Here is a 27,433-nt window from a genome sequence, read left to right on the forward strand (position 1 = left end):
AGCGGCCAGAATAAAACCAGGACGTGGCCAAACGAGTCCGTGCCAGACTTTAACTTCTTCATGCTGCTGCTGGCTCGCTGAGTCTCTGGCTGCATTTCCGCGCTCTGCAATGCCAGACGCCTCCTCTCCAAGCAGGTCAGCAGTTTTTCAGCTCGATCGGGGCCAAACCGAGCCGGGACTGATCTATCACTCGTTCACCATAAAAGCCAGGCCTGCGTTCGGTCGTTGGGCTCGTGGAGGAGGACGTAACATGGAGACCGTCCTTCAGCACCTGCAGCTCACCTGTAAGCCCCTTCGACACCACCACAGGTCTGTGTTCGACTCAACATCACCAACAGCTACTGTTTTTTTTTTGTTTTTCTTTTACTTTCTTTCACTACCAAATTCACTTCACATTTCTCAGGTGAGAATTCAGCTGTGCAGACTTTGGCGCTCCAACGTTTTAGGGATTGAGAGTCTTGAAGGGGGTCTGGGCTGTTCAGGAGCTTCTGAAGTCCTTACGGGGTTTAAGAGGCCTTCATCACCGAGAAGCTCTTTTAAATAAAGTGTTATGCTGCCACCTGCTGGTGTGAAGTAAGCAGTGCAAGCAGTCGACCGCACTGATCGAGACTTCATCTCTTTTTTATTGGCATTGACAGTTTTCAATGTAAATATAAATAAATATAAATATAAGAAACCTGCAAAGAATCATTAAAATGATCTCGTACATTTTCCAGACAGATTTAAAATCACAAACTTTCAAATTCAGATTCTATTTAGATCCTGATTTTCTGTCAGGCGACATTTGAATGTTATTTTGAAGGGCCGTCAGCTGCTTTATCTAAAGTTTCATAATAACGTTCTTCAAATGGACCAATTATGAACAAATTTCACCAAAATGATGACTAATGACTAAAATATGATTCAGATTATTGAGATAAAAACATTTGTGACCTAAAACTCAATCAAACCGTTTGAGTCAATGGGAGGAAAATGACACCGAGCTTTCCATCGTGTGACTTTATTCCTCCGTCTCGTTACAGTGACGCTGGTTTCCTGCTGACTGTGCCGGCAGCCATGTTTCTGGACGGGACGCAGCCGTTCTGTCTTTGTGCTACAGGCGTCGGCGCTGTTTGGCGGGCAGTAACGTAGAAAAATAACATCTGGCAGGTCTGTAAACTGCAGCATCACGTCGTCCAGTGAGCGAGTGTCTGTTAAAACACAGCAGATAAATAGAAAAATACGACATTTGTCTCTTCTCGCATGTCTTGGTCCATGTCCACTGCACGTCCGTGCAGGACCTGATGAAATCTTTCATTTCCTGTTTCATTCTAATTCAAATCTGCGTTTTACTATTTAAACACATTTTGCCGTCAGCGTGTCGTGTGTTAGCGAAACTTTTTGTCCTCGTTCAATCAGCTGAGACGCTGTGAAAAAAAGCTTCGAACGGCAGCAAAAAGCCTGATTTCTACAAACTGCATCCAGGTTTTTGCAGTTTCAGCCATATTCCATCAAAATCCACGATTTCCCGTCACACTTTCCCGTTCGTGGATCTATCCGCCATGACATGTTGATGCAGAGCGCCGTTACTCCTCCTCTGCTTTCACGGCGGAAACGTGCCGCCTCCTCGGACAGCCCTCGCGCCGCCTCAGCTCTGCTGGCTCTTCTGTCCGGCGTGGGTGCGAATGTGCCGTTTGTAATTGGAGTTGTCGCTGAATCTGCGGCCGCACTCGTCGCAGCAGTACGGCTTTTCGCCCGTGTGAATCCTCAAGTGTTTCTGATAGCCGTCGAAGCGCGTCAGTCTCTTCCCGCAGATGTCGCACGTGTACGACTTGTCGGCCTTGGTCTCGACCTTGCGGTGCACCTGCACGTGTTTGGCCCAGTGGCCTCGCTGAGCGAACGCGCGGCCGCAGATGGTGCAGATGTAGGAGTCCACCACCTCGGACAGCGGCGCCTCCAGCTCCACAGAGTCCAGCTGCTCGTTACCTGAAGCCGGATCCGAAGCGTCGCGGCCGTCCTCGTCGAGGTCCGAGCAGGTGTGCTGGACCGAGGTGCCCGCATGGTGGTCCGGCTCCAAGTCCTGCAGGTCTCGGCGCGGCAGCGTTGAGAGCGAGGAGGTCATGTGGTCGTCGTCCTGCTTGTTTCTCGCGTCGCCGCTCTGGAACAGCACAAACTGGACGTTGTTCTGCTCCGTCGTCTGAGGCGGCTCCTCCTCCTCCTCCTCTTTGATGTGAGGAGACTTCACCTGGTTCAGGTCCAGACTGGAGCTCCACTCCTGCTGCTCAGAGAGAGCTGCCAATCACAACAAAGAAGAGGCGGGACACGTTTCAAAACGGCTGGCTGCATTTTTACAAGGAAAGCTTCAAATGTTGGAAAGCAGAATCTTTGATGACAAGACGCAGTAATGTCGCGTTCCTGTCGTTCACGCGCTGATTTCAGCGTTATCGAGGTTTTACTTTGACGGTTTTTAGAGTTTGCTGGAATATTCCATCTCTTTGTACATAAGTCGGTTATTTTCATGAGGCGCGCTGACACTGAAACATGAAGGTACATGTTAGCGGCTCTGAGCTTTGAGCTAAATGCTAACTGGTGAAGCTTAGCATGTTTAAGGTTTAGCACGATCAGGGTCTCCGTCAGCCTCAGACGCTGCAGCCTCATGACGACTGCAGGTTGTGTCCTCCGTCTCTTCCCGGGCAGCCGTGGACGAGAGGAACCACAACAGGTCCGGTGAACCGCCACTAACGACGTGGATCGTTTCGGTTTTCGTTTTTTTGCTCAATTTCTTGCCTGTTTCGCCCTCAAGAACAACGTGTGGTCCTCTAAAAGCTCCTCGGCTTTCTCGGTTTGATCGATCTAAATAACCACGAACGATGCGAAACATCGGCATGTTATAGTGTGTTATAGCACTTCCTGTGCAGAAAATCACTTCCTGCCCTCCATCTGCAGGTCAGACCAGACGTGACGTCATCTGAAAACAAAACTGCTGAGGATGTTTTGAAACACTTCATATCAGGTTAAGTGAACTTTAATGTTAATATTTAAATCAAGTTTTCAATCAGACAGAATTCCTTTGACACTTGGCAGATTGATCGATCGATCGTGTATTGATCAATGTGTCGTGATGTGTAACCTGATCATGAGTGACGCCTGCACGCACGTGTAGTTTCCTGACATACCGGCAGAGTAAAGAGAGGAGGCAGCAGCCCTCGCTCAGCACAGGTGTGTCTGATGGGTGGAACCACCTGTTTCTGCCGCTGTACGACACAACTTTCTTACTGATTTCTCTCTGTGTGAGTTTCGTGGAGTCTGGTCTCGGTGTCACGTGAGGAGCTGCGCTGGAAACGCGTTAAACCGGCAGAGACCTGCTTCTTCCGGGTCCTGACTCGGTGTCTCACCTGAGCTGTTCACCTGCACGGATATCTGCGGCTTCGTGGAGAGGTCCAGCAGCCGGCGCTGGCGGTCGATCTCCAGCTTGGAGCGGGAGATCTCCTCCTCGTACTCCGCGATGGTTCTTCCGAACACCCCGAAGATCTCCTCTGCGGCCGCGGTGAGCCGCTGGTTGATCAGAAGCCTCAGCATGTCGATTTTCGACATTTCGGCGGAAGACTGAGAGACCGAGCGCGGAGAAAAACGGGAGGAACTCGCTCTCCGAGGCGTCGTGGTCGGTTGTTTATTAGCTCCACTTCCGGGTTTGTGTGTACGCATGCTCAGTAGGCGTTTCAGGGGCTGAGCTGTGGACTCAGCGCCGCCTGCTGGAGAGGATGTCTAAACACACGGTGGTGAAGTCGCACAAAATAACACGGGAAACAAAATACAGCAACACTGCAGACAAAATCAGTTATAAAACCACAGAAAAACTGAATAAAATATCAAAAAACCCCAAAAGAAAATCTACATTTCTGAACTCCAGGAGCTCAGCTGGGCAGAGAAACTCATAGTTTAAAAAAACAAAACAGTTTAAGTTTAAAAATGTGTTTTCAGCTGATGCACGCTGGATTCAGAAACCGCCAGACACGTGTGTGACTTTGTATGTTGAGCAGGTCAGAGATGCAGTGTGAGGTCAGTTTGACTGTTTTGAATCTGTCCTGTCACTGATGTGGAAGGTGTCTGTGGTTTGTCAGGCTGGGCGAGCAAAATCTAATCACATCAGTCTTTATCGACTCTTTGTGCCAGGACCAGGTCTAAAAGCAGAATTTAAGCTTTAAAAAGTTACAGGACCAAAGTGCACTTTCACCGCTGTTTTATTGACTGAAGATGAGCTGAAAGAAAGAAAGAAAGAAAGAAAGAAAGAAAGAAAGAAAGAAAGAAAGAAAGAAAGAAAGAAACATGGACGACAACAAATCAGGACAATCCAGTGAAATCTCATCCCGACACACACGAGGTCTGACCGGCTACTTAAAACCAGAGCATTCGCTCACTTTGGTTTGTTTTCCACTCAGAAGCCAAAGGTTAGTGTTCTTAAAGCCTCAGCGGTCAGTCGACCGGAAGAACGCGTGGCGCCTTCACGTTTCACAGCTCTGCAGCACCTTTGAAACGACTGTGACGGCGTTAAGCTTCATGCTGGACGCTGATCTGACCACGACAGAAGTTCACTTTGAAACGCGTCCGTCATGTCGGCGGGCAGTCGGCGGTCGGGCCTCTCCTCTGACACGGGTGTTTGTAGAAGCAGGACAGCTGACTGAAGCGCCGGTCGCAGACGGAGCACCAGTACGGCCTCTCGCCGGTGTGCGTCCGCAGGTGCACCGTCAGGTTGCCCTTCTCCACGAAGCCGCGGCCGCAGTACGTGCAGATGAACGGCTTCTCGCCCGTGTGGCTGCGGACGTGCCGCACCAGCGTCGCCCTCCTGCCGAAGCTCTTGCCGCAGACGGTGCAGCCGTACGGCCGCTCGCCCGAGTGGATCCTCATGTGCGTCCTCAGGTTCCCGCGCAGCGTGAAGCTCTGGCCGCAGACGCTGCAGCGGAACGACGCCTCTCGGTGAACTCGCAGGTGAGGCTTCAGGCTCTCGTGATGCTCCAGATGTTTCCCGCACAGGCCGCAGTCTCTCAGATGTGCTGAAGCGTGAGTGAGGAGATAACTGATCCTCTGGAAGGACTCGCCACAAACCTTACAGCTGAAGAGCGGCGGCGGCTGATGGGACAGATCAGCGGAGCTCTTCTTCGTCCCGCTGGGAGATGAGCTTTGTCCTTCTGCTTCTTCCGTCTCCTCTGGTTTCCAAAGTCCTGCAGCCTGTCTCCAGTAGTCTGCGCTGTCTTCGGTCTCAGAGCATTCAGCGAGGAGTCGGCCATCGCTCGCTCCGTCTGAACCGCCGGCTGGATCGAAGTCACATTGAGCTTCTGACGCTCCACAGCCGCCGCCGCCGCCGCCGCCTTCTGTTTTAATGTGAACGAGCGAGGCGCCGCCGTCTGTCTGATCCGTGCTGTCGGCGTGGTCCAGCTGGACGCTCAGGATCGGGTCATCAGGACACTTTTTAATCCAGGAGGGAGCCTGCAGACGGTCTGAAGGGATGCAGAGGACAAAGAGACGCTGAAGGACGCTGAGAGACCTTTTTAAAACAACCTATAAAAACGATCAATTTGGCAAAAGTCAATCAGAAATCGAAAAATCTGTTGATTGTGAAGTCAGAGGCATCGTCATCAGGAAGCTGCTGCTGACACGAGCTCTGCATCAGCAGGCATCCTGTCACTTTTAAGATGTTCTGGTGTCTAAATAAGAATAAAAATCAAAACTAAACAAACCACAAACTGTGTCTGCATCCGTATCAGATGTATCAAACTCTCAGATATCGATAAGTGAATTATTGATCACTTCTCGAAGTCTTAAATCCTTCCACAGTGTGACGCAAACCGACCTTCCGCCTGGCTCCACGTGCCCTCCCCGGACCTCAGGCTGTCCAGCTGCCGCCGCTGGCGGTCGATCTGCTCCCGGTACCCGGCCACAGTTTTCACGAACACCCCCAGGATGTCGTCCACCGCCGCCGTCAGCCGCTCGGTGACGAACATCCTCAGGGCGTCCATCTCTGCCAGCGGGCTGCTCGGAGGCTCCACGCCGCCGAGACCCTCCACCGCTGCCGGAGAGAACGGAGAGGAGGACGAGAGGAAGCCCCGCTGCTCCGCGGACATGTTTGACGTTTTGTCGAAAAACACTCGATGTTTTCAGCGTCGAAACGGTCAAAGCAAAGAAACTCGACCGAGAAAATGTTCCCGAAGTTCACTGACACGAATGTTTCCTGTCAGCCGAGACCGACCGACGGTCCGCAGGAAGTAAACAGAGTGACCGCGCTCCGACACGAAAAGACGTCGGAAAGAAACGAGCCCGGCCATCGAAGGTTCCGGGAGGACTAAATGTTTTTGGTTGTCAGTGAACCGCGATGGAAAAAAGATTCTTCTCTTTCACTTTATCTAAAATTGTTATAAAGTCCTGCATTTAAAGGAGTACTAAAACAACAAAAAGTACCATCAGTAACATGTACTTCAAGTATTAAAGTAGACAGAACAGAAATATTCATTTGAATGAGGTCGAGGTGGAGTTGAACCATTTCATATGTTTTGTCACGTAAATTGTATGTTTTTAAGTAGAATCGAACCAAAGTAAGAATACTTTTCAGAGAAATGTAAGTATGGCTCGTCCTCATTTACAATACTTGATCAAATACTTTACACCACTGTTCCGGTCACATAAGATAAGATAAGATAAGATAAGATAAGATAAGATAAGATAAGATACACCTTTATTAGTCCCACAGTGGGGAAATTTCAGGTATTACAGCAGCAAAAGTGGATAGCAAACATAGAGGCCATCAGTAAAAGGACATAAAATATTAAATATCAACCAAACAATATAAACAATATAAACAAGGAGGAGTGAAATATGAGCAAACAATACTGATATTGCACATTGATATGAATATGAACCATCAGTACTGACAGTACTTGCTTATATAAAATTTCAAAATGCTGTGTTGCAGTAAAATGTCTCCTGTGTCTGATCTGATTCTGTGACTTCATCAGTTTGTTCGTACTGAAGCTTCAGTGTCAGAGCAGCATGTTACTGATGGAGCTGCTGCAGGTGGAGCTGCTTTAAATACTTCAAATACTGTTAGTTTAGGCCAGTGGGGCCCAACACAAGGGTCAGGCCCCTCCAAAGGGTCAGCAGATGAATCTGAGGGGCCGTCAGTTGATTAACAGGAAAGAAGACAAAAGCTCTGACACACAAACTTGTTTTCAGCTTCTTTTTGTTTTGTGAAATATTGAAAACTTTGATTTCTTCAGGGCTCAGTCAGTTACTGAAATGGAACCGTGTGAGAGGTTTTAATGCCTCACAGACGTCTGCTAATAAAACACCGCTGTCTCTAAGATGAGCCGTTACTGCAGAGGACGAACTGGACATGATTTGTTTCCCGCTCTGGTTCCTTTCACGCTGCCTCCATTTTGTCTTTTCTCTCCACCTTCAGTGGATGATTAACAACAAATTGTCTTTCACTTCATTACTTCTTTCAGGCCAAATGGAAAACAAAGTCTGTTCAGTGCACATTAACATCATGAAGCAGTGGTTTTTTTTTTTAATCATGCCTTCAGAGTTACATCATTGTTATAAGCAAAGCTTTATTTATACAGCAATTTTGTGTGCTGGACACACATTAAAAGCTAAAAATGAATAAACAAATAAGGTAAAAAAAACAAAAACAAAAAACAATATAAAACACAGCACAATGAGACACAGACCAGACAACAAAAACCATCCATCCATCCATTTTCTAGACCGCGTATCCCTTTCGGGGTTGCGGGGGGTGCTGGAGCCCGTCCCAGCCGTCAACGGGCGAGAGGCGGGGTACACCCTGGACCGGTGGCCAGTCGATCGCAGGGCGACAACAAAAACAACAAAAAAGCCCAGAACAAAGATCTATGAAAAGGTTTGCCTGTAGAAATGCATTTTTAGAAAAATTCAGCACATCTGATAGATGAGGAAGATGATTCCAGAGGATTCATCAACAGGATCTTGTAGTTTATTCTGAATTTTACAGGAAGTCAAAGGAGGGAAGCAAGAACAGGAGCCTGACAGCTGCATTCTGAAAGGACTGCTTCAGAAAACAGGACTGAACAAGCTCTGTAACATGTGGGTCAAAGGTCATGAACTGATCAGAGATTCTTAGCAGTAGATTTGATGTTAGAGTGAAATGGACCAATAAACTGATCAACTGCAGAGGAAAATCACTTGTATCAGGACCAATACTGAGTTTCTGTTTAGTCAGAGTTTAGGTGGAGGACATTAAGAGACATCTATTCTTTGGTGGCAGCGAAGCAATCACTGACGGAAGAAAGTTGGCTTCAGTTACTGGGTTTAGCAGATAAATAGATCAGTGTATCATCAGCATAACAGTGAGATAACACGTCCTGAAAGCAGCTGAACAAATGAGCCAGAGGAAACAGGACTGGTCCGAGGACCGTCCCCTGAGGGACACCACAGAGCAGGGAGCTGAGGAGGACACGACTGTTGACGCTGCAAATATTTATTTGTAAAACAGAAATGAAAACCTTTTCAAGCTGAACTAGAGATGCCAACACAGTTATGCAAATTAGTCAAGTAGTCCCCAACAAACAAACAGTGATCTGATGTTTTAGCAAACCAATGAGGTTTTGTAAAAAATGTTGAAAGTTGGCTCGACGAGCATCTCTGCAGTTTCATTTACGTCCACTGTTCTCACCAACACACTTGTGTTTCTTCATACCAGCAAGCTGAGTGAATCTTTTATCACAAACACTGCAACTAAATGGTTTCTCCCCTGTGTGGACGATCAAGTGCTGTCTCAGATTTCCACTTTCTCTAAATCCTTTACCACAGAATGAACAACTGAAAGGTTTCTCCCCTGTGTGGATTCTCATGTGTCTGGACAAATTGCTTCCATGACCGAAACTGGCTTTACAAACTGAGCATTTGAAAGGTTTTTCTCCTGTATGAACTCGTAAATGTGAGGTCAAACCTGAACTTTCTGTGAATCTTTTACCACAGACTGAACAACTGAAGGGTTTCTCCCCTGTGTGGACGATCAAGTGAGATCTCCTTTCTCCAAATCCTTTGCCACAGAATGAACAATAAAGGGTTTCTTCCCGTTATGCTTTCTCATGTGTCTGGACAAATTGCTTCTGCAAGTGAAATTAGCTTCACAAACTGAGCATGTGAAAGGTTTTTCTCCCGTATGAACTCGTAAATGTGAGGTCAAACCTGAACTTTCTGTGAATCTTTTACCACAGACTGAACAACTGAAAGGTTTCTCCCCTGTGTGGATTCTCATGTGTTTGGACAAACTGCTTCCATGACCGAAACTGGCTTTACAAACTGAGCAGGTGAAAGGTTTATCTCCTGTGTGAACTCGTAAATGTGAGGTCAAAGTTGAATTTTGTGCAAATCCTTTGCCACAGACTGAACAACTGAAGGGTTTCTTGCCTGTGTGTATTCTCATGTGTACAGACAAATTGCATCTGAGACCAAAACTTGCTTTACAAACTGAGCATGTGAAAGGTTTTTCTCCCGTGTGAACTCGTGAATGCGAGGTCAATTTTGAGCTTTGTGTGAATCTTTTACCACAGACTGAACAACTGTAGGGTTTCTCGTCTGTGTGGATTCTCATGTGTATGGACAAATTGCTTCTGGAATTGAAATTAGCTTCACAAACTGAGCATGTGTAAGGTTTTTCTCCTGTATGAACTCGAAAATGTGAGGTCAAAGTTGAGCTTCGTGTGAATCTTTTACCACAGACTGAACAACTGAAGGGTTTCTCCCCTGTGTGGATTCTCATGTGTCTCGTAACATCTATTCTCGAATGAAAACCTTTTTTACAGTTTGGGCAGCTGAAACGTTTTCTTCCTGATTTCACTCCTGTTTGGATTCCATTGTGTTTCTGCAGATGTTTCTTTTGGCTCAAGCTTGTAGCCCCTTCAGAGGAGCTGACTGAGGTTTTTCCACTATTAAATTCCATATCACTTCCACATTCTTCATTGTTCAGAGGCTTCAAACCTGACGGAGGTTCCCAGTCACAACTGTTGTCTGTCTCAGGTTCAGAGGAGTCTGAAGTCGTGTCATGAGTAGCTGGTTGGAAATGATCTGGATTAAAGTTCCTGTCTGGTCCTGGTCCTCTACAGTCCTCTCCATCAGATCCTGTGTTCATCTGTTCAGTTTGTCTCTGATCAAGCTGTGAGGACTGAGGTTCCTCTTCATCAGCCTCTTCTTCACTCTTCACAGGGACACTGAGTGTGAACTTACTGAGATCAGCCTCCTCCAGCCCTCCGAGCTGCTCTCCCTCCTGATTGGTCCACAGTTCCTCCTGTTCCTCTTTAATGTGCGGCAGCTCTGGTGGGTCCTCCTGGTCCAGACTGTCCAGACAGTCCTGCTGCTCAGGAGGATCCTCTTCTTGACTCACCAACAGCTGCTGGACGTCTGTGGAGGATCATGAAACACATACACACCTTTTAGAAAACTGTCATTTCCTGTTCACATTTAAAGCACCGCTTTCTTAAATGTGCAGAGATGTTGAACATATTTGGAAGTCTTTCAAACTAAAGCAAACTCCAAACATATCATGCACTTTGCATTTGATCAGAGCAGAAACGCCGTGAAATAACAGTGTGGTAATAAGGGCTGGGCGACACGGCCAACATCTTCTATCAATTCAGTGGTTTCAGATAACCACACCGCACAGACTTCATCATATTTGACTGTTTTCTACTTTCATTTGGAGCTTCAATGCAGACAAAACTGTCTCAATGAGACGACACTTGACACAGTAAGACTGACCTTCCTTCAACATGGAAACGTTAAATGAGAACAGATGCATGATCGCCACTAACCGTCGCTGTCGGGTCACGTGACAACGTGGAGAACAGTTCCCCCCCAACAAATCACGTGACCTTGCGAGGCCGCTGGACTGCTGTGTCTCACTGCCGCCCCAAATATACAGCAGAAACACTGAAGCCCAACAAACCTGATGTTTGTGATCTTTTCAAGGCTTTCATTAATATATTATATGTTGAGAGCCCCATTAGAAGCTGAACTCTTTCTCAAATCAGAGGATGTCAGCAGGTTTCCAGCAGTTTGCAGTGAGAATAAGCAGTAAAGAGTCAAACCTGCTCTGTGTAAGCGGACTTCAGGCTGGAAAACAGCGTCCAGTAGTTTTCTTTGTCCACAAAGTTCCTCCTCGTACTCTGCTATCGTTCTTTCAAACAGCTCAATTATCTCTTCAGCAGCCGCAGTTAGTCGCTGCTCCACAAAAGCTCTCAGCTTTTGAACTTTAGACATTTTTACTGATTCACAGCAGCTTTTCCTCCAGACACACTCCGTTAAAACTGTTGGCTCACTTCGATGTGCTGCTACATTCACGTCCACGTGTTTCCAGCTAGCAAGCTAAGTTAGCTTCATTAGCTTCGCAGGACTACAGGACATAATTCGGATGTTACACGCTTTCAGTTAAAGAGAACAGTACAGAGTCTATTCTCACAGGTTTATCTGGACATTTTGAGTCCGTGGAAAATACAGTTTGGTCTCTATCGAAGCTTCTCCGACTCGCGCTGTGTGGCCGAGTTTTGTCTCCAGCTACTTCCTGCTAGTAAGCTACGCTAACTTCCTTTAGCATTCCTGCTAACAGGATATGAGTCAGGAGTTTAAAGTTTACAAAGAGCCCATTTAAACTGGTTTATCTACACATACAGACTCTGGTGGTTCACTCCGATTATCTAATGTGGCAACGACGCCATACACAACGGAAAGAGGCAGTGCGTTAATAAAGATGCTCCATAACAACAGAATGACCCATTACAAGCTTCGCCAGTGGTATGAAGAGGTAAACACTTCCGGTCTCCTAAGTGGACGCCGTGGGCTCCGCCATCTATATTTGGGCATTTTTAACACAAACACATTACTGACTGATTACTGCTTGCCCATGTCAAAATAAGACAACCCTACAAACAGTCCAAATCTAATGTTTTCGCCTTATCCTGCCGCTTTTTATTATGTTCACTTAAAATATTCGCTCCACATCTCGAGAAAACGTTGCTGTGACAGAGTTCTCGCGAGAATGTGTTGCTGAGACAACGACTAAGTTAGTCTGAGAGTGTCTACCTTCAAAACGCCAATTTAGTGTCAGTCTGTTTGGATGATATGTGACTTCTGAAAAAAATATTTACAGAATAAATAATCATGACAATTAACACAAACGTCCTTTCTTGTTCATGCAGATATTTTTTCTTATTTATTTCCCACTCTGGTTCCTTTCGCGCTGCCTCCATTTTGTCTTTTCTCTCCATTGTCTTGGCAGCTTCAGTGGATGACTAACAACAAATTGGCTTTCACTTCCGTAATTCTTTCAGGCCAAATGGAAATGGAAAAGAAAGTAAAGCTTTATTTATACAGCAATTTTGTGTGCTGTTCACACATTAAAAGATAAAAATGAATAAACAAATAAGGTAAAAATACAATAGAAAACACAGTGTATCATCAGCATAACAGTGAGATAACACGTCCTGAAAGCAGCTGAACAAATGAGCCAAAGGAAACAGGACTGGTCCGAGGACCGACCCCTGAGGGACACCACAGAGCAGGGAGCTGAGGAGGACACGACTGTTGATGCTGACGTTAAAATATTTATTTGTAAAATAGAAATGAAAACCTTTTCAAGCTGAACCAGAGATGCCAACACAGTTATGCAACTTATCAAGTCAAGTAGTCCCCAACAAACAAACAGTGATCTGATGTTTTAGCAAACCAATGAGGTTTTGTAAAAAATGAAAGCAAAGCACTTCAGAAAGCTGCAAGACGAGGACGGACACACTGCTGGATCTGCACTGAGATGTGTGGGGTTTTTACTCTCACAGCGTTCAGTAAACGATCCGTTCATGGTTGAGAAACATGTCATGGCTGACAAGCACCACAGAGTTTACTGAGTTATCTGTCCAGATAAGTAACTGGTTTGGTACACAGCCCGACATGTAATATCAAAGGCCACATGTAGACACAAACAACACAGAGTTAAAAGATCATGTGGCTTCACCTCAGATGAAACAATGAAGCACAACTTATTAGTGTCCATTTCACAGTTCTGAAATGATCAGTGTTGAGCCAAATCTTGCTTTCAGTGTCGCAATCCTGCTGGAAAAGTTGGCGCGACGAGCATCTCTGCAGTTTCATTTACGTCCACTGTTCTCACCAACACACTTGTGTTTCTTCATACCAGCAAGCTGAGTGAATCTTTTATCACAAACACTGCAACTGAAGGGTTTCTCCCCTGTGTGGACGATCAAGTGTTGTCTCAGAGATCTCCTTTCTCCAAATCCTTTGCCACAGAATGAACAATAAAGGGTTTCTTCCCGTTATGCTTTCTCATGTGTATGGCCAAATTGCTTCTGGAACTGAAATTAGCTTCACAAACTGAGCATGTGAAAGGTTTTTCTCCCGTATGAACTCGTAAATGTGAGGTCAAACCTGAACTTTCTGTGAATCTTTTACCACAGACTGAACAACTGAAAGGTTTCTCCCCTGTGTGGATTCTCATGTGTTTGGACAAACTGCTTCCATGACTGAAACTGGCTTTACAAACTGAGCAGGTGAAAGGTTTAGCTCCTGTGTGAACTCGTAAATGTGAGGTCAAACTTGAATTTTGTGCAAATCCTTTGCCACAGACTGAACAACTGAAGGGTTTTTCGCCTGTGTGTATTCTCATGTGTACAGACAAATTGCATCTGAGACCAAAACTTGCTTTACAAACTGAGCATGTGAAAGGTTTATCTCCCGTGTGAACTCGTGAATGCGAGGTCAATTTTGAGCTTTGTGCAAATCTTTTACCACAGACTGAACAACTGTAGGGTTTCTCGCCTGTGTGGATTCTCATGTGTTTGGACAAACTACCTCTGGCACTGAAATTAGCTTTACAAACCGAGCATGTGAAAGGTTTTTCTCCCGTATGAACTCGTAAATGTGAGGTCAAACTTGAACTTTGTGCAAATCCTTTACCACAGACTGAGCAACTGTAGGGTTTCTCCCCTGTGTGGATTCTCATGTGTATGGACAAATTGCTTCTGGAATTGAAATTAGCTTCACAAACTGAGCATGTGAAAGGTTTTTCTCCTGTATGTACTTGTAAATGTGCGGTCAAAGTTGAGCGATGTGTGAATCCTTTACCACAGACAGAACAACTGAAGGGTTTCTCTCCAGTGTGGATTCCATTGTGTTTCTGCAGATGTTTCTTTTGGCTCAAGCTTGTAGCCCCTTCAGAGGAGCTGACTGAGGTTTTTCCACTATTACATTCCATATCACTTCCACATTCTTCATTGTTCAGAGGCTTCAAACCTGACGGAGGTTCCCAGTCACAACTGTTGTCTGTCTCAGGTTCAGAGGAGTCTGAAGTCGTGTCATGAGTAGCTGGTTGGAAATGATCTGGATTAAAGTTCCTGTCTGGTCCTGGTCCTCTACAGTCCTCTCCATCAGATCCTGTGTTCATCTGTTCAGTTTGTCTCTGATCAAGCTGTGAGGACTGAGGTTCCTCTTCATCAGCCTCTTCTTCACTCTTCACAGGGACACTGAGTGTGAACTTACTGAGATCAGCCTCCTCCAGCCCTCCGAGCTGCTCTCCCTCCTGATTGGTCCACAGTTCCTCCTGTTCCTCTTTAATGTGCGGCAGCTCTGGTGGGTCCTCCTGGTCCAGACTGTCCAGACAGTCCTGCTGCTCAGGAGGATCCTCTTCTTGACTCACCAACAGCTGCTGGACGTCTGTGGAGGATCATGAAACACATACACACCTTTTAGAAAACTGTCATTTCCTGTTCACATTTAAAGCACCGCTTTCTTAAATGTGCAGAGATGTTGAACATATTTGGAAGTCTTTCAAACTAAAGCAAACTTGTGTGACTGTGACATATGTATACACACACTCACCCTGGTCAAAATTTTTGTTAATGCGAATAGTTAAGTGAGCAGAAACTAAACACCAATAAATTCTGCAAGTGAATATCACACTATAATTAATAATTAAAACAATGATCTTAAACACACCTCAAAATCCACAACGGACAATCCCAAGAGGACCAAGCCGAAGTTTTTGCAGGAACTGTGGAAGCCCACAGTGAACTACATTACAATGATAAGGACTACCAGCTCACATTTTCATTTTGACCATTTCGGAGCGCGATGACGTGTAAATATAAATGCAACAGACTGAGGCACTGTTTCCCTCACTGTGTTTCAATATTGTCCACTTTGGAGCAGGTTAACGTTTTGAAGACTTAGACTGTTTTCTTTATTGATCCCAATTTGGGAAATTATTTTGTTGCAGTAGCAATTAAACATACAGCAAACACAGAATGTATACACAATTATTTAGAAGAAGTAACAAAAAATATAAACAGGAATAAAAATAGAACTAAGTAAAAATAAATATAGTTATATAATATGTGTTATAATCTATAATACATATTCTATAATAATAGAATCGAAATACAATATAACTAAGTATATAAACAGTATTTACAGTAAAAAACAGCAAAAAAATTCTGCAAGTAGACCGAGTGTGCAATATTGCAGTAGTGCAGACTCCATTTTCATTTTAGCATAATCATCAACATCCACGACGACTCAAAAATGAAAATTGGATGATTGGGTTTAAATTTTTACCCACAGAACGTACAAATGAAGCATTATCATGTTCTAGTGGGATTACATTTTTATTTTCAGTTCTGCATTATTTTCTTATAGTCACCGATGGGCTTCCGCTGGACCCTGAACACACCACACACATTTGCTGACTGGAGGGATTAACGGATCGTTTCAGTTCTCTTCATGCACCTAAAAGGTTGATCCTTTCCAACAAACACTGACGAAAGACACAACACAAGTTTGCAGTGAGAATAAGCAGTAAAGAGTCAAACCTGCTCTGTGTAAGCGGACTTCAGGCTGGAAAACAGCGTCCAGTAGTTTTCTTTGTCCACGAAGTTCCTCCTCGTACTCTGCTATCGTTCTTTCAAACAGCTCAATTATCTCTTCAGCAGCCGCAGTTAGTCGCTGCTCCACAAAAGCTCTCAGCGTTTGGACTTTAGACATTTTTACTGATTCACAGCAGCTTTTCCTCCAGACACACTCCGTTAAAACTGTTGGCTCACTCTGACGTGCTGCTACGTTCACGTCCGTGTTTCCAGCTAGCAAGCTAAGTTAGCTTCATTAGCTTCGCAGGACAACAGGAGCATAGCATAATTCGGGTGTTGAGCATGTTCAGATGAAGAGAACAGCACAGAGTCTATTCTGACTCACAGTTTGGTCTCCAACGAAGCTGTGTGGCTGAGTTCCTTCTCCGGCTATTTCCAGTTAGCAAGCTACGCTAACTTCCTTTAGCATTCCTGCTAACAGGAAATGAGTCTGTAATGAAACATCCTAAGGTTACACTGAGTCCACTTCGGAAAGTTTATCCACACAAAGTGACTGTGGTGGTTCAGCTCGATTGTATCTTAACGCACATCACATGTAACGAGAAAAGTTATCACGAGAGCCACGGTAAGAGTGATTACTGCCGGTTCGGTAGTTGAATTGCGGGTTTATAGAGTGCATACTGCCACCTACTGTTCCGGAGTATGTAGTATGCGATAATGTTCGTGGATCGTTGAAGTGAAGTAAAAAGTAAGATAACTGCTTTTGACATGTAGTGGAGGAGAAAGCAGTAAAGCCTAAAAATTGTACTTATTTAGAATACTTGAGTACATGTACTTAGTCACTTTCCACCATCGTTCGGATCCTTTGCTAAAGTAAAACTAACAACAATTTAAAAACACTTAAGTACATGCCCTGAATTCACAATTCTCCTTAAGCAAAAGTACAGTTCACTAGTTTAATCCAGTGTGTTTCCCAAGCTAGGGGTCGAGCCCCTCCAAAGGCTCACCAGATACATGTGAGGGGTCATCGGATGATAAATAGGAAAGAAAAAAACACAAAGCTCAGATGCATAAAACCTGTTTTTTTTTGTTTTGTTTTGTTCTGTTTTTTTTTTTGTGAAATACTGAATTTTGAAATTGAATTTTTTTTAAATCTCCTCTGGGCTTAAACAGTTATTAAAATGGAACGACGTGAGATGTTTAAATGCCTCACAAACACCAGAAACATGGTGAGGAGCCCCAGCCACCTGGAAGAGGTCACATGTCCAAAACAAGCCAGTATACTTGATGTTCAAACATCATCATGTGTTTCATCATGTAAAATATTAATATGGAAAGTAAGTAGTAACTAGCTTTCAAATAAATATAGTGCGGTAAAAAGCACAATGTTTCCCTCCGAGCTGTAGTGGAATAGAAATATAGATAATCATAAAATGGAGATAATCAAGGCAGAGAAAGTATTTTTGGCTTCTTTGACAACAAACAGTAACAGAACAAGTGAATATAGTGCAGGGAAATAAATATGATCAATATGATCCCACATATAAACATTCTACAAACAGCAGGAAGCTCTTTCACTCAGGTCAAATAAATGAAGATGCAGATGAAGATTTCCAAAGAGTTTAAATGAGACACCTGACTGACCACACATGGATTATTTCATATGCATTGTTTCAGAGCTGTTGCTGATTACAGTGAGACGACAGGGTAAACCCGAGTGTTACTGGTAACGACTGTGAGCAGGGATCTGGTCTTCGGCAGACGTCTGCAGTTCAGCCACTGAGTGGCAGGAAAGTAAAGGCAATGTCAGCAGTGTGAGAAGACTCTGTTTGAACTGAACCTGTTTTACCAGCTTTAAAAAGGTACATTTTTCCTTGAGCTTTGTTGACTTGACTTCTGCACTTCTGACTTATGTTTCATACCTTAAAAAACTACAACTGAAGAAACTTATGAAGTATTATTGAATAGATATATATTTTTACATTGGCGGTGTTCTAGTGAAACATGAACGTTCTTACTTTTTGGTGGAGTTGTTTTCAGAGGAGTCAAAGACAATTGTAAACAATAATTGTCCTTATAATTGTACTATCATAATCCATCATGGCGCCGCGCGAGTGGCAGCTTGTTACAGCAGGTCCATCCCTTTTTCTTTGTGTTAGTGTGTTTTTGCGTCTTTGTCGTGTTTTTTCGATCACTAGTGTATATGTATGGATGTACAACTGGTGACACTAGGGATTTGTTTTTTTCTACTTTGTGGATTACCTTCCTCAACTTCAGGAAATCCACTGAACTTCGGGTCCATCGTTTACACTCGGGAACAGCTGATCGCGCTGAGCAACACGAGCGTATTCACAGATCCCCAAGGAAATAAGAAGGGGATGCAGAGCTGGGGCGAAGTGTCGAGACAAGAAAAGACGGTACAAACCATCCATACCGTCTGTTATTATGAGAAACATGAGATCTCTTCCAAATAAGATGGAAGAACTAACCCGACTGCAGAGGAAGTACCGTGAGTGTTGCCTCATCTGTCTGACTGAAAACTGGCTAACTGACACTACGCCAGACTCGCACGTTACGCTGGACAATTTCCAACCGCTGAGAGCGGACAGGAAAGTGAAGGAGAGCGGCAAGAGGAAAGGTGGGGGCACAGTGATGTTTGTAAACAACAGGTGGTGTAACCCAGGGCACATAAGTGTAAAAGAGCAGCGCTGCACCAGAGACATTGAGCTGTTAGCCAATAGCATTCGGCCATATTACCTCCCGAGGGAGTTCTCGCATGTTATTGCGATAACTGTGTACATCCCCCCGTCGGCCGATGCTGCAACAGCATGCGAGCTTCTGCACACAGTAGTCTCACAGCTCCAGACATCACACCTCCAGGCCCTCCTTCTCACGCTTCCCTGTCCGCCACTCTCCCCACTTTCACACAGTATGTAAAGTGTCCTACCAGAAACAACAGAACACTGGACTTAATGTATGCAAACACTAAGGATGCTTACAGCTCATCACCTCTCCCCCTGCAGGGCCGTTCCAACCACAATCTGGTTTATCTGTTCCCTGCATACACACCTTTGATGAACAAATAACCACCAACAATCAAGCATGTGAGAAGATGGTCAGAGGAGTCCAGCATGGCACTGAGGGACTGTTTTGACACCAATGACTGGGACATGTTGTGCAGTCCACATGGGGACGACATGGTTTAACAACTTGCATTACGGACTACATTAACTTCTGTGTGGAAAACACTGTGCCTACAAAGAAGGTGCAGTGTTTTCCAAACAACAAACCCTGGGTGTCCCAGGAACTGAAAGCCCTACTGAGAAGAAGAAGAGGGTCTTTTGATCAGGGGACAAAGATGAGCTGAGGAGGGTGCAGAGGGAGCTGAAACGGGAGATAAGGAAAGGCAAGGACAGCAACAGGAGGAAGCTGGAGGAGCGCCTCCAGGGGGAACCACGCCACAGAGGTCAGGACGGGCCTGAAAACTATCTCAGGTCACGGTGGAAACAGCGAGGAGGGCCCTGAATCTGGAGACCAGGAATGGGCGAATGAACTGAACCTGTGTTTTCAACAGGTTTGATTCTACCCCCATTCCTCCCCCCACCCACCTGAGCCCTGACCTTAGGTCGAGTCAAGTCAAGTCAACTTGATTGTCAGTGCTGCTTTATGTACAGGGCATGAACAGAATTGAAATAACACTTCCCTCAAATCCCTTGCAGGAGGCTGAAGAGGCATTGGGTGGGACAGGTGGAGTCACTCACAATGCCGAGTGCTTTGCGGGCCAGGCATGTGCTGTAAATGTCCTGGAGGGAGAGGAGGGGGGCACAGATGATCTATCTATCTATCTATCTATCTATCTATCTATCTATCTATCTATCTATCTATCTATCTATCTATCTATCTATCTAAAGAATAAACATGTTTGTCCTTTTGGACAAATATGAATTAAACGCCATCCTGATGGTTGCAGCAGAGGAGGCGGCTGGTTGTGGTTGTCCTTCTCAAACTGCATGAAACTGGGCTTGAAACTGGTTTCACTTCCCTCTCTCAGCCCAGTAACCATGAATAACCAGTAACCAGTTAATCAGATGGGATGTGTTGAGGACAGCTGCAGTTCACTGACTCTGTGTGTTTGCATATGTGTCCTGCCTCTCTGCTGCCAGCCGTTAAGAGGCCAGTGTTGATCAGTGGCTGTCCAGGCCTTTCAGAGCCACTGACACACCGGCAGCACAATCATGAGCTCACTGATTCTACTGCTGGCCACCCTGGGGCTCCTCGTTCAGGGTGATCATCTTTCTCCAAGCTGGATTTGTCTCAGTAACCCTTCTCCTCTTCTTCATGTTTTCCAGGTTCATCAGGACAAATCACCCTGACTCAGTCTCCTGAGTCTCAGTCTGTTGTTCCAGGACAGACTGTCTCCATCAGGTGTAAAGCCAGCTCATATGTTAGTAGCTATCGCCACTGGTACCTTCAGAAACCTGGAGAAGCTCCTAAACTCCTGATTTATCAAGCTTCAACCCGTCAGTCTGGAGTTTCATCTCGTTTCAGTGGAAGTGGATCTGGGACTGACTTCACTCTGACCATCAGTGGAGTTCAGGCTGAAGATTCAGGAGTTTACTACTGTCAGCAGAGTTACAGCTTCCCGTTCACACAGTGATACAACGTCGTACAAAAACCTCCCTCAGCTGGAGAGGAACTGATCTGAATCAACAGCTGCACTCACACTAAAACTAAAGCTTTTACTAAAAATAAATGGTTTATAATAATTAACTTTCAAAATTTTTACATTCAACATACTTAACATAAAAAAAAGTTTCTGTTTATGTAAGTTATGTGAATTTTATTTCCTGGAGTACGACAACATGTGAACACTAAATTTGTAAACATTAATTTTATCTGATCACGCATAAAACATTTTGTATTGATTTGATGTATTTTTATTGCAACAAAAATTTCTTTTTTAATTGAGCAAAAGGATTTATGGAGTGTGTAATTCAGTTACACTTTCAGTCTTTTGTCATCTTTCATTTGTCTTTCTGGTCGTGGATCTTCAGCAGAAGCAGTTTGTAAATAGTTTCAGCGTTAAATTTGAGATCACAATCATTTGGTGTCTATTTATGCTGATGATACACTGCTATTCATTTTAGTTATTTTACTTTTTTTTAATTAGTAGTTTTACTTGAAGGACAGTGCATATTCTTCAGACACACCTAAACAATGACAATATGACAGTCCTCATCATGAAGACACTTCAATAACAAGAGATGATTGGATAATTTATGCTTGATATGGTCCTACCATGGCTTTTGGTTCAAAGTCACAGAAGCATTTACATCAACTGTCAACAACAAATTATGGACTTAGACTACGACCATCACTGGTTTGTGCTCATCAGAAGAATGATGAAGAGTGTTGTCGGAGTTTCTAAACTCCTTTGATATTCAGTGTATATGGATCCACATTACATGATCTGACACATTATTTATAAAATCATCAGAGAGAAAATTCAGGTTTGTTTTTGGATGAAATAGAATCAATGACACTATTAAAAGAACATTTATGGAAACACTTTGACAATAAAACATTTTCAAACAAGTGATTTGAAGAACACGTCTTTATTATCAAACACTGAAATAATATTGAAACGTTGCAACAATCTAGTGAATATTTCTATTTGTAAAAATGAAAGACAGAGACAGAGAGTGCAGAGTGAGAGCAGAAGCAGAGGAAAACCAGCAGCAGAGTCCCAGTGAGTCAGGTCAGGACTGGGAACACTGGTCTCTCCTCAGTGTCTCTGAGAGTGGAGTCTGGGAGCCCTGGGTGGCCTCACAGGTCACAGAGCCCACCTTCCTCCACTGGTCTGCAGGGAGCCTCAGGGTGCTGCTCCAGCTGTAGTGGCCGTCCTTCTGCAGCACCCCGGGGCTCCTGCTCTCCTCCCAGCTGCTGCTGCTGCTGCCGTCCACCTTCCAGGACAGACTCCAGTCTGAGGGGAAGCCCTTGTTGGCCAGACACATGAGCGTGGCCTTCCCCTGCTCCAGCTCCTCACTGGAGGGGGGCAGCACCGTCAGGGTGGGGGCAATTCGACCCACTGCAGAGACAGAGAACACATGTTGATGAAGCTTCATCTTTGGATGAAACTGGTCTTCAGAGTTGCACTTCCCTCTCTCAGCTCAGTAACCATGGCAACAGACAGGCATCACTGCTGAACCATGACAACAGTCAGGTTTCAGTGCGAAAGATTAAAAGCTAAAAATGACACATTGTTGCTCTGATGTGTCAATGCTTAATAAATTAGCTACAAACTCTGAGTTTGTGAAAGTCTGAAAAATAAGTTTCCACAGGTTTACACAGTCTGACAGTTTCTTAAAGTTTTCTTGTATCAAACAGAAAAGACCTTGATGGTGTGACTTTGGTTTGTTTACCCAAAATGAACATTGTTAACGACTGAGTTATGTGTAAAAAGTCATCAAATCAAACCTGCTCATTCAGCGTATTGGGTCAATGTAACATTCATGTTTTAAGATTTTCATTTGTGACACTCAACGTGTCAGAAGTTAAAATCTTTGAGAAAGAAAGTAAAACCCATAAAAAAGGTTGGTTCAGTGCTGAGGCTGAAATTTAAAAACCTTGAAGAAAATTTCTGACAGGCAGAAAACTTTTTTGGAAACGTACATATAGAAACTTTTCAGATTTATATTCCAGTGAAGCAAAATGTTGAACTGAAGAAGATTTTAGTCTTTTTGAGGACAAATGTGTCGCATTCAAGAAGAATTGCAATCATATAAAATTCAAATTATCAGCTAAAAGTTGCCGTAATGTGTACAGTTATGACATAAAACAGAAAACATGTAAAATTTGGGTTATTAAAGGCGACAAATGTACTTACAGTTAACATCCAGTCTGGTTCCTCCACCAAAAGTCCACCACAGTGATACAAACTGACTGAGTGGTCGTACAAAAACCTCTGACTGTAGAGAGACACGGCTCTCTGACTCTGAACACAACAAAGTCACCAAACACATCCCCAGTTTAACCAGTTTATGGAAGAACTGCTTCAAGTGTTGAAAACTGATCCAGAAAACATGTATATGCAGACGATTCAACCTTTTCTTTGTGAAATGTTAAAAATCTACAATCAACATTAATTTCTTCTGTTGGTGAAACACACTGAAATAAGATTCTCAAAAGAAAAACTGTCCAACAAATCCAGACAAATGAAATAATGATCATAAATGAATGTTTATTGTAATTAATTATTTCCTTAAATTTGTCCCACAATTTTTTTACTCATTTTATTGTAAAGCGCTTTGGTTCACCGAAAGGTTGTTGTAAAGGGCTGTATAAATAAAGCACATTTACATTTACAATTTTCTAATAGAGCAATGGCACATTCCTAATCAATACTCTGACAGAGTGATTGATCCATTGATCATCATCATCATCAGAGTAATCCAAGTCCCTGCTGGAGGCAGTCAGAGCATTTCCATAGAGAGCCACTTTGCATCAGCAGCACCATGCTCCAGTGCTCTGGGACACTTTATAGTCCTGAGAGTTGAACACTGGAGGACTGACAGCTGTCCTTCATCACAACAGAAGACACAAAAATCCTCCTGGTCAAAAACATGACTCTGACCTGCGTCCTCATCTGGACTGTCCTCTGCTGCTGCTGCTTCACAGGTAAAGTCCAGAGAGTCCAAGTCCTCTACGAACATCCGTCCCTCTGAAATGAAGCCGACAAACTGTGACTCTGCTTTATGTTTGTGTGTGTGTGTCCTCAGAGTCCAGAGGTCAGGCCACAGTGACTCAGCCTGCAGCAGTGAGCTCTGCTCTGGGAGGCTCCGTCACCATCAGCTGTAAGACCAATCCCATGGTTTTCAGTGCAGACCGTTTATCCTGGTACCAACAGAAAGATGGAGAAGCTCTTAAACTGCTAATTTCCTATGGTAGTGGTCGAGAATCAGGGATTCCAGATCGTTTTACAGGCAGTGGATCAAACACTGACTTCACTCTGACCATCAGTGGAGTTCAGGCTGAAGATTCAGGAGTTTACCACTGTCAGGGTTTTTATCTTATCGACAGTCAGCGTGTGTTCACACAGTGAAAAAGAGTCGTACAAAAACCTCCCTCAGTCAGACTGAACAGAAACTGAACTGACTGCTGCAGCTGGAAGCTGATACACTTCACTGAGGACACACACACACACACACACACACACACACACACACACACACACACACACACACACACACACACACACACACACACACACAGGTGACTGATGTGTTCATTGTGTCTCCACCAGTTTTCCTCTTGAAGTTCAAACAGTTCACCTCAACAACCTGAAAGTTTCCACAAATGAAGAGAACAGTTCCAGTGAAGAAGCCCAATCAGACCATTAACATCACAACAACAGCAGAGTCAGCTCCACTGATGGAGAGACAAACCAAATTCACAATATATGAAACATCAATGTCCACACATCACACAGAAACCTCAGGACACTGAAGCTCCACATCTGCAATGCAACAAATCTTTTCTTTGGCAGAACCACTGTCACAAACATCATGTTTTTTCATTAACATGAACGTATTGAAATTGATCTGAAAAGTAAGACTTAAACAGCTTAATGTAGTTAATTAATAATGCCAATTCCATATTCCAGTCTCTGCAAGAAGATGTGACGGTCAATGGAGTTGAATGAAGCACTCAGATCTAATAACACAAGCAAATAAACTGTTTGACTGTGGCAATAAGATGATCTGTAACTTTGAATAGTGCTGTCTCTGTGCTACGATGCACTCTGCAGGATAGGAAAACATTCAGTATGTCAAGAATGTCACCATTGGTCATTCTATTTAGTGTCTGAGAGTTAAAGTTGCCATAAGAATGAAAACTTCCGTCTTCTGTCTGATAACCTGCAGGATGCTTTGTGAAAAGAATTCAGTATGAACAGAAAATCACTATGTTCATTGAGCATACAGAGATCATATTTTGATGTAAAAATGCACAGTTGTGTATAAACTACAGACATAAAAATCTATTTGAAGGCCCTTACTATGAACCGACTGTATCGTCTAAAATCTAAACAACAGAGGACCCAGGATGAGGCCTTGTGGGATGCCAAGTTTACAGCTGATAGGAGCAGATGAATGTTGACCAAGTGAGACAACATCATCTCTGCCAAACAGATAAGGACTGAACAAGTCTAACACTGTGACACAGAGAGCAACACATCTCTGCAGTCTATGCGGATATTTACTGGAACTGACTCGACCAATGACAGCACTTCAATCCTTCAGTCATTGAGTGGATTGTTTCTTTTAATCCATGTTTAATCTGAGGTCTCTGACAACTTTAACACTGTTTGGTCCAGTGTTGTGGTGACTAAAGATGCTGAAATGAACCTTCTGTAAACTAAAGATAACTTTCACTTTCAATGACCTGCATGTGCACCTTTATGTTCTCTGTGAGCTTTACTATGGTGTGCAATAGTTGGCTGTGGTCTGTATTATATTCATTAACCTCAAGTGGGGGCTGCCTTCTTGGTGACATTTCTCCTGTGAAACAGACTTTTATAACAAAAAGACTTTTAAATAGTTCAGGAAATGAAAAGGGACATTTTAACTTAATTTAAGAAGGTAAATCTGCAATTACTACAGAGCATCGTGAATTTCTTTTTCTCTATGTGAGGATGATTTGAATAATCCAGATTAGATTAAGATTAAGATTAAGATTCGTACTTACTAATCACAGCACACACATGCTACAGGGAGGAGGAGACTGTACACACGCCATGCTTTTTTGTGAAATTATTTTTTCCGCATTTGACCCATCCTCGGTCCATCGTTCCTCCGTGGCAGACCAGGAGCGATGGGCTGCCAGCCGATGCCGGTGCCCGTGCCCGGGGACCCATCCCTCTTCGTCACCGTTGGTCAGGCGGTGATCTTCTTGCATGTTTTTAATGGGGGTTATTTAAGGAGGAAACCCTGGGTGAACACGGGGAGAACATGCAAACTCCACACAGAAAGGCCCCCTTTTTCCTCGAGCAGCAGGCACTGAAGACATGGTGGAGGACACGCCACCAGCGCCCACAGCGGGATTTGAACTGGGGACCTTCTAGCTGTGAGGCGACAGTGTTACCACTTGTGCCACCGTGCTACCCTAAATAATAATCCAGCAATGAGGAGGAAACAGCGTGATTTGTTGAGGACATGATACTTTTTAAGAGCATTTCCATAGAGAGCCACTTTGCATCAGCAGCACCATGCTCCAGTGCTCTGGGACACTTTATAGTCCTGAGAGTTGAACACTGGAGGACTGACAGCTGTCCTTCATCACAACAGAAGACACAGAGATCCTCCTCATCAAAAACTGTCTGTGTCTGTGTCCTCAGAGTCCAGAGGTCAGGTCACAGTGACTCAGCCTGCAGCAGTGAGCTCTGCTCTGGGAGGCTCCGTCACCATCAGCTGTAAGAGCAGTCCAAAGGTTTTCTGTGTGGACCGTTTATCCTGGTACCAACAGAAAGATGGAGAAACTCTTAAACTGCTAGTTTATGCTGCGAGCAGGCAGTGGATCAAACACTGACTTCACTCTGACCATCAGTGGAGTTCAGGCTGAAGATCCAGGAGTTTACCACTGTCAGGGTTTTCATCTTATCGACAGTTAGCATGTGTTCACACAGTGAAAAAGAGTCGTACAAAAACCTGGTGGACGACATGTGTGCATGCTGGATGCCGTATGTCAAATTAGCAGACAAAAGACGGCTGCCGGATCTGTTCAGGTGCAGTCCGTCTGCCCTGAAAAGGTGCCTCCTCTCCCAGAAGGCATCAAAGTTGTCTATGAAGTCCATATTATGGGATCTACAGGCAGTGGAAAGCCAAGTGTTCAGGCTGAGCAGCCTGCTGAAGCTGCCGATTCCTCGGCCACAGGTGGGGGTGGGGCCAGAGATAAAGACACCTCAGTGAAACTGATTGAGTGTATTGAAAAGGCAAATGAAGTCCCGCTTTAGAAATTCAGACGGCTGTTTGGAATATCATTCGTACCAGCGTGGATGATGATTCTGTCGGCCTCCGGATAAGATCTCCTGATGTCTGGAATTTTCCCCATTATATCTGTAACGGTGGGACCCGGGAATGACAGCGTGAGTGCCCCCCTCATTCGCACGTTCCTCACCACGGAATCGCCAATGATGACAGTAGTTGGAGGGGCCGTCAGCTGGCGAGTAGGGGGGCGTGTGGTTGTCTTCCTGGCAGGATCCCACTTTGTGACGGATCGTGACGGACGTTTCTGCCGGTTCTTATGGAGTTGTGCTGTGACGGACCATGATGGACTCTTCTGCTGGTTATTATGGAGCTGTGCTGAGTGGACCCGAGGAGCAGTGATGTCAGCTGGTTCAGGTGCATCCCTGGGTGACGACTGTAGGGGGCTCGGGTTGGAGCCTTTTTGGAGCGGTGGGAATTCCAGCTCATCCAGAATGTCAAAGCTATGACATATTTTATTCATTTTGTGGATTTTTTTTGCAACAAAATTGCATTTTATGATTGTACCAAAATGAT

The 27,433-nt window shown here is 44.5% G+C and overlaps 2 protein-coding genes across 2 annotated transcripts; both read right to left on the reverse strand.

Moving 5' to 3' along the window:
* Positions 1–374: 374 nt before the first annotated feature.
* LOC139345751 (zinc finger protein 771-like) lies at positions 375–3,668 on the reverse strand. Its single transcript, XM_070984556.1, has 2 exons — positions 3,375–3,668; positions 375–2,271 (listed from the first exon to the last, which is right to left on the reverse strand). The coding sequence occupies exons 1-2, from the start codon at positions 3,571–3,573 to the stop codon at positions 1,628–1,630; spliced, it is 843 nt and encodes a 280-aa protein (XP_070840657.1). The 5' UTR covers positions 3,574–3,668; the 3' UTR covers positions 375–1,627.
* A 786-nt stretch (positions 3,669–4,454) lies between these two features.
* Positions 4,455–16,056, reverse strand: LOC139345561 (zinc finger protein 585A-like). Its single transcript, XM_070984210.1, has 6 exons — positions 15,885–16,056; positions 13,349–14,730; positions 9,111–9,772; positions 8,666–9,036; positions 5,828–6,133; positions 4,455–5,474 (listed from the first exon to the last, which is right to left on the reverse strand). Exons 1-6 carry the CDS (start codon positions 16,054–16,056, stop codon positions 4,588–4,590), a joined length of 3,780 nt encoding a protein of 1,259 aa, XP_070840311.1. The 3' UTR covers positions 4,455–4,587.
* Between the last annotated feature and the right edge of the window lie 11,377 nt (positions 16,057–27,433).

Source organism: Chaetodon trifascialis, chromosome 17 (genome assembly GCF_039877785.1).
Source record: "Chaetodon trifascialis isolate fChaTrf1 chromosome 17, fChaTrf1.hap1, whole genome shotgun sequence".
NCBI classification, from domain to species: Eukaryota; Metazoa; Chordata; class Actinopteri; order Chaetodontiformes; family Chaetodontidae; genus Chaetodon; species Chaetodon trifascialis.

Bases quoted from the DNA above. Each gene is read 5' to 3' on its own strand.
- LOC139345751 (XM_070984556.1), bottom strand. From the start codon at position 3,573: ATGTCGAAAATCGACATGCTGAGGCTTCTGATCAACCAGCGGCTCACC. The intron at 2,272-3,374 runs GTGAGACACCGA...TGTGATTGGCAG, and splicing joins CGTGCAGGTGAACAGCTCAG to CTCTCTCTGAGCAGCAGGAG.
- LOC139345561 (XM_070984210.1), bottom strand. From the start codon at position 16,056: ATGTCTAAAGTCCAAACGCTGAGAGCTTTTGTGGAGCAGCGACTAACT. The intron at 9,773-13,348 runs ATGAGAAAGCAT...GTTACGAGACAC, and splicing joins GAAGCAATTTGGCCATACAC to ATGAGAATCCACACAGGGGA. The intron at 6,134-8,665 runs GTAAATGAAACT...CGTTTCGACGCT, and splicing joins TGTTGGTGAGAACAGTGGAC to GAAAACATCGAGTGTTTTTC.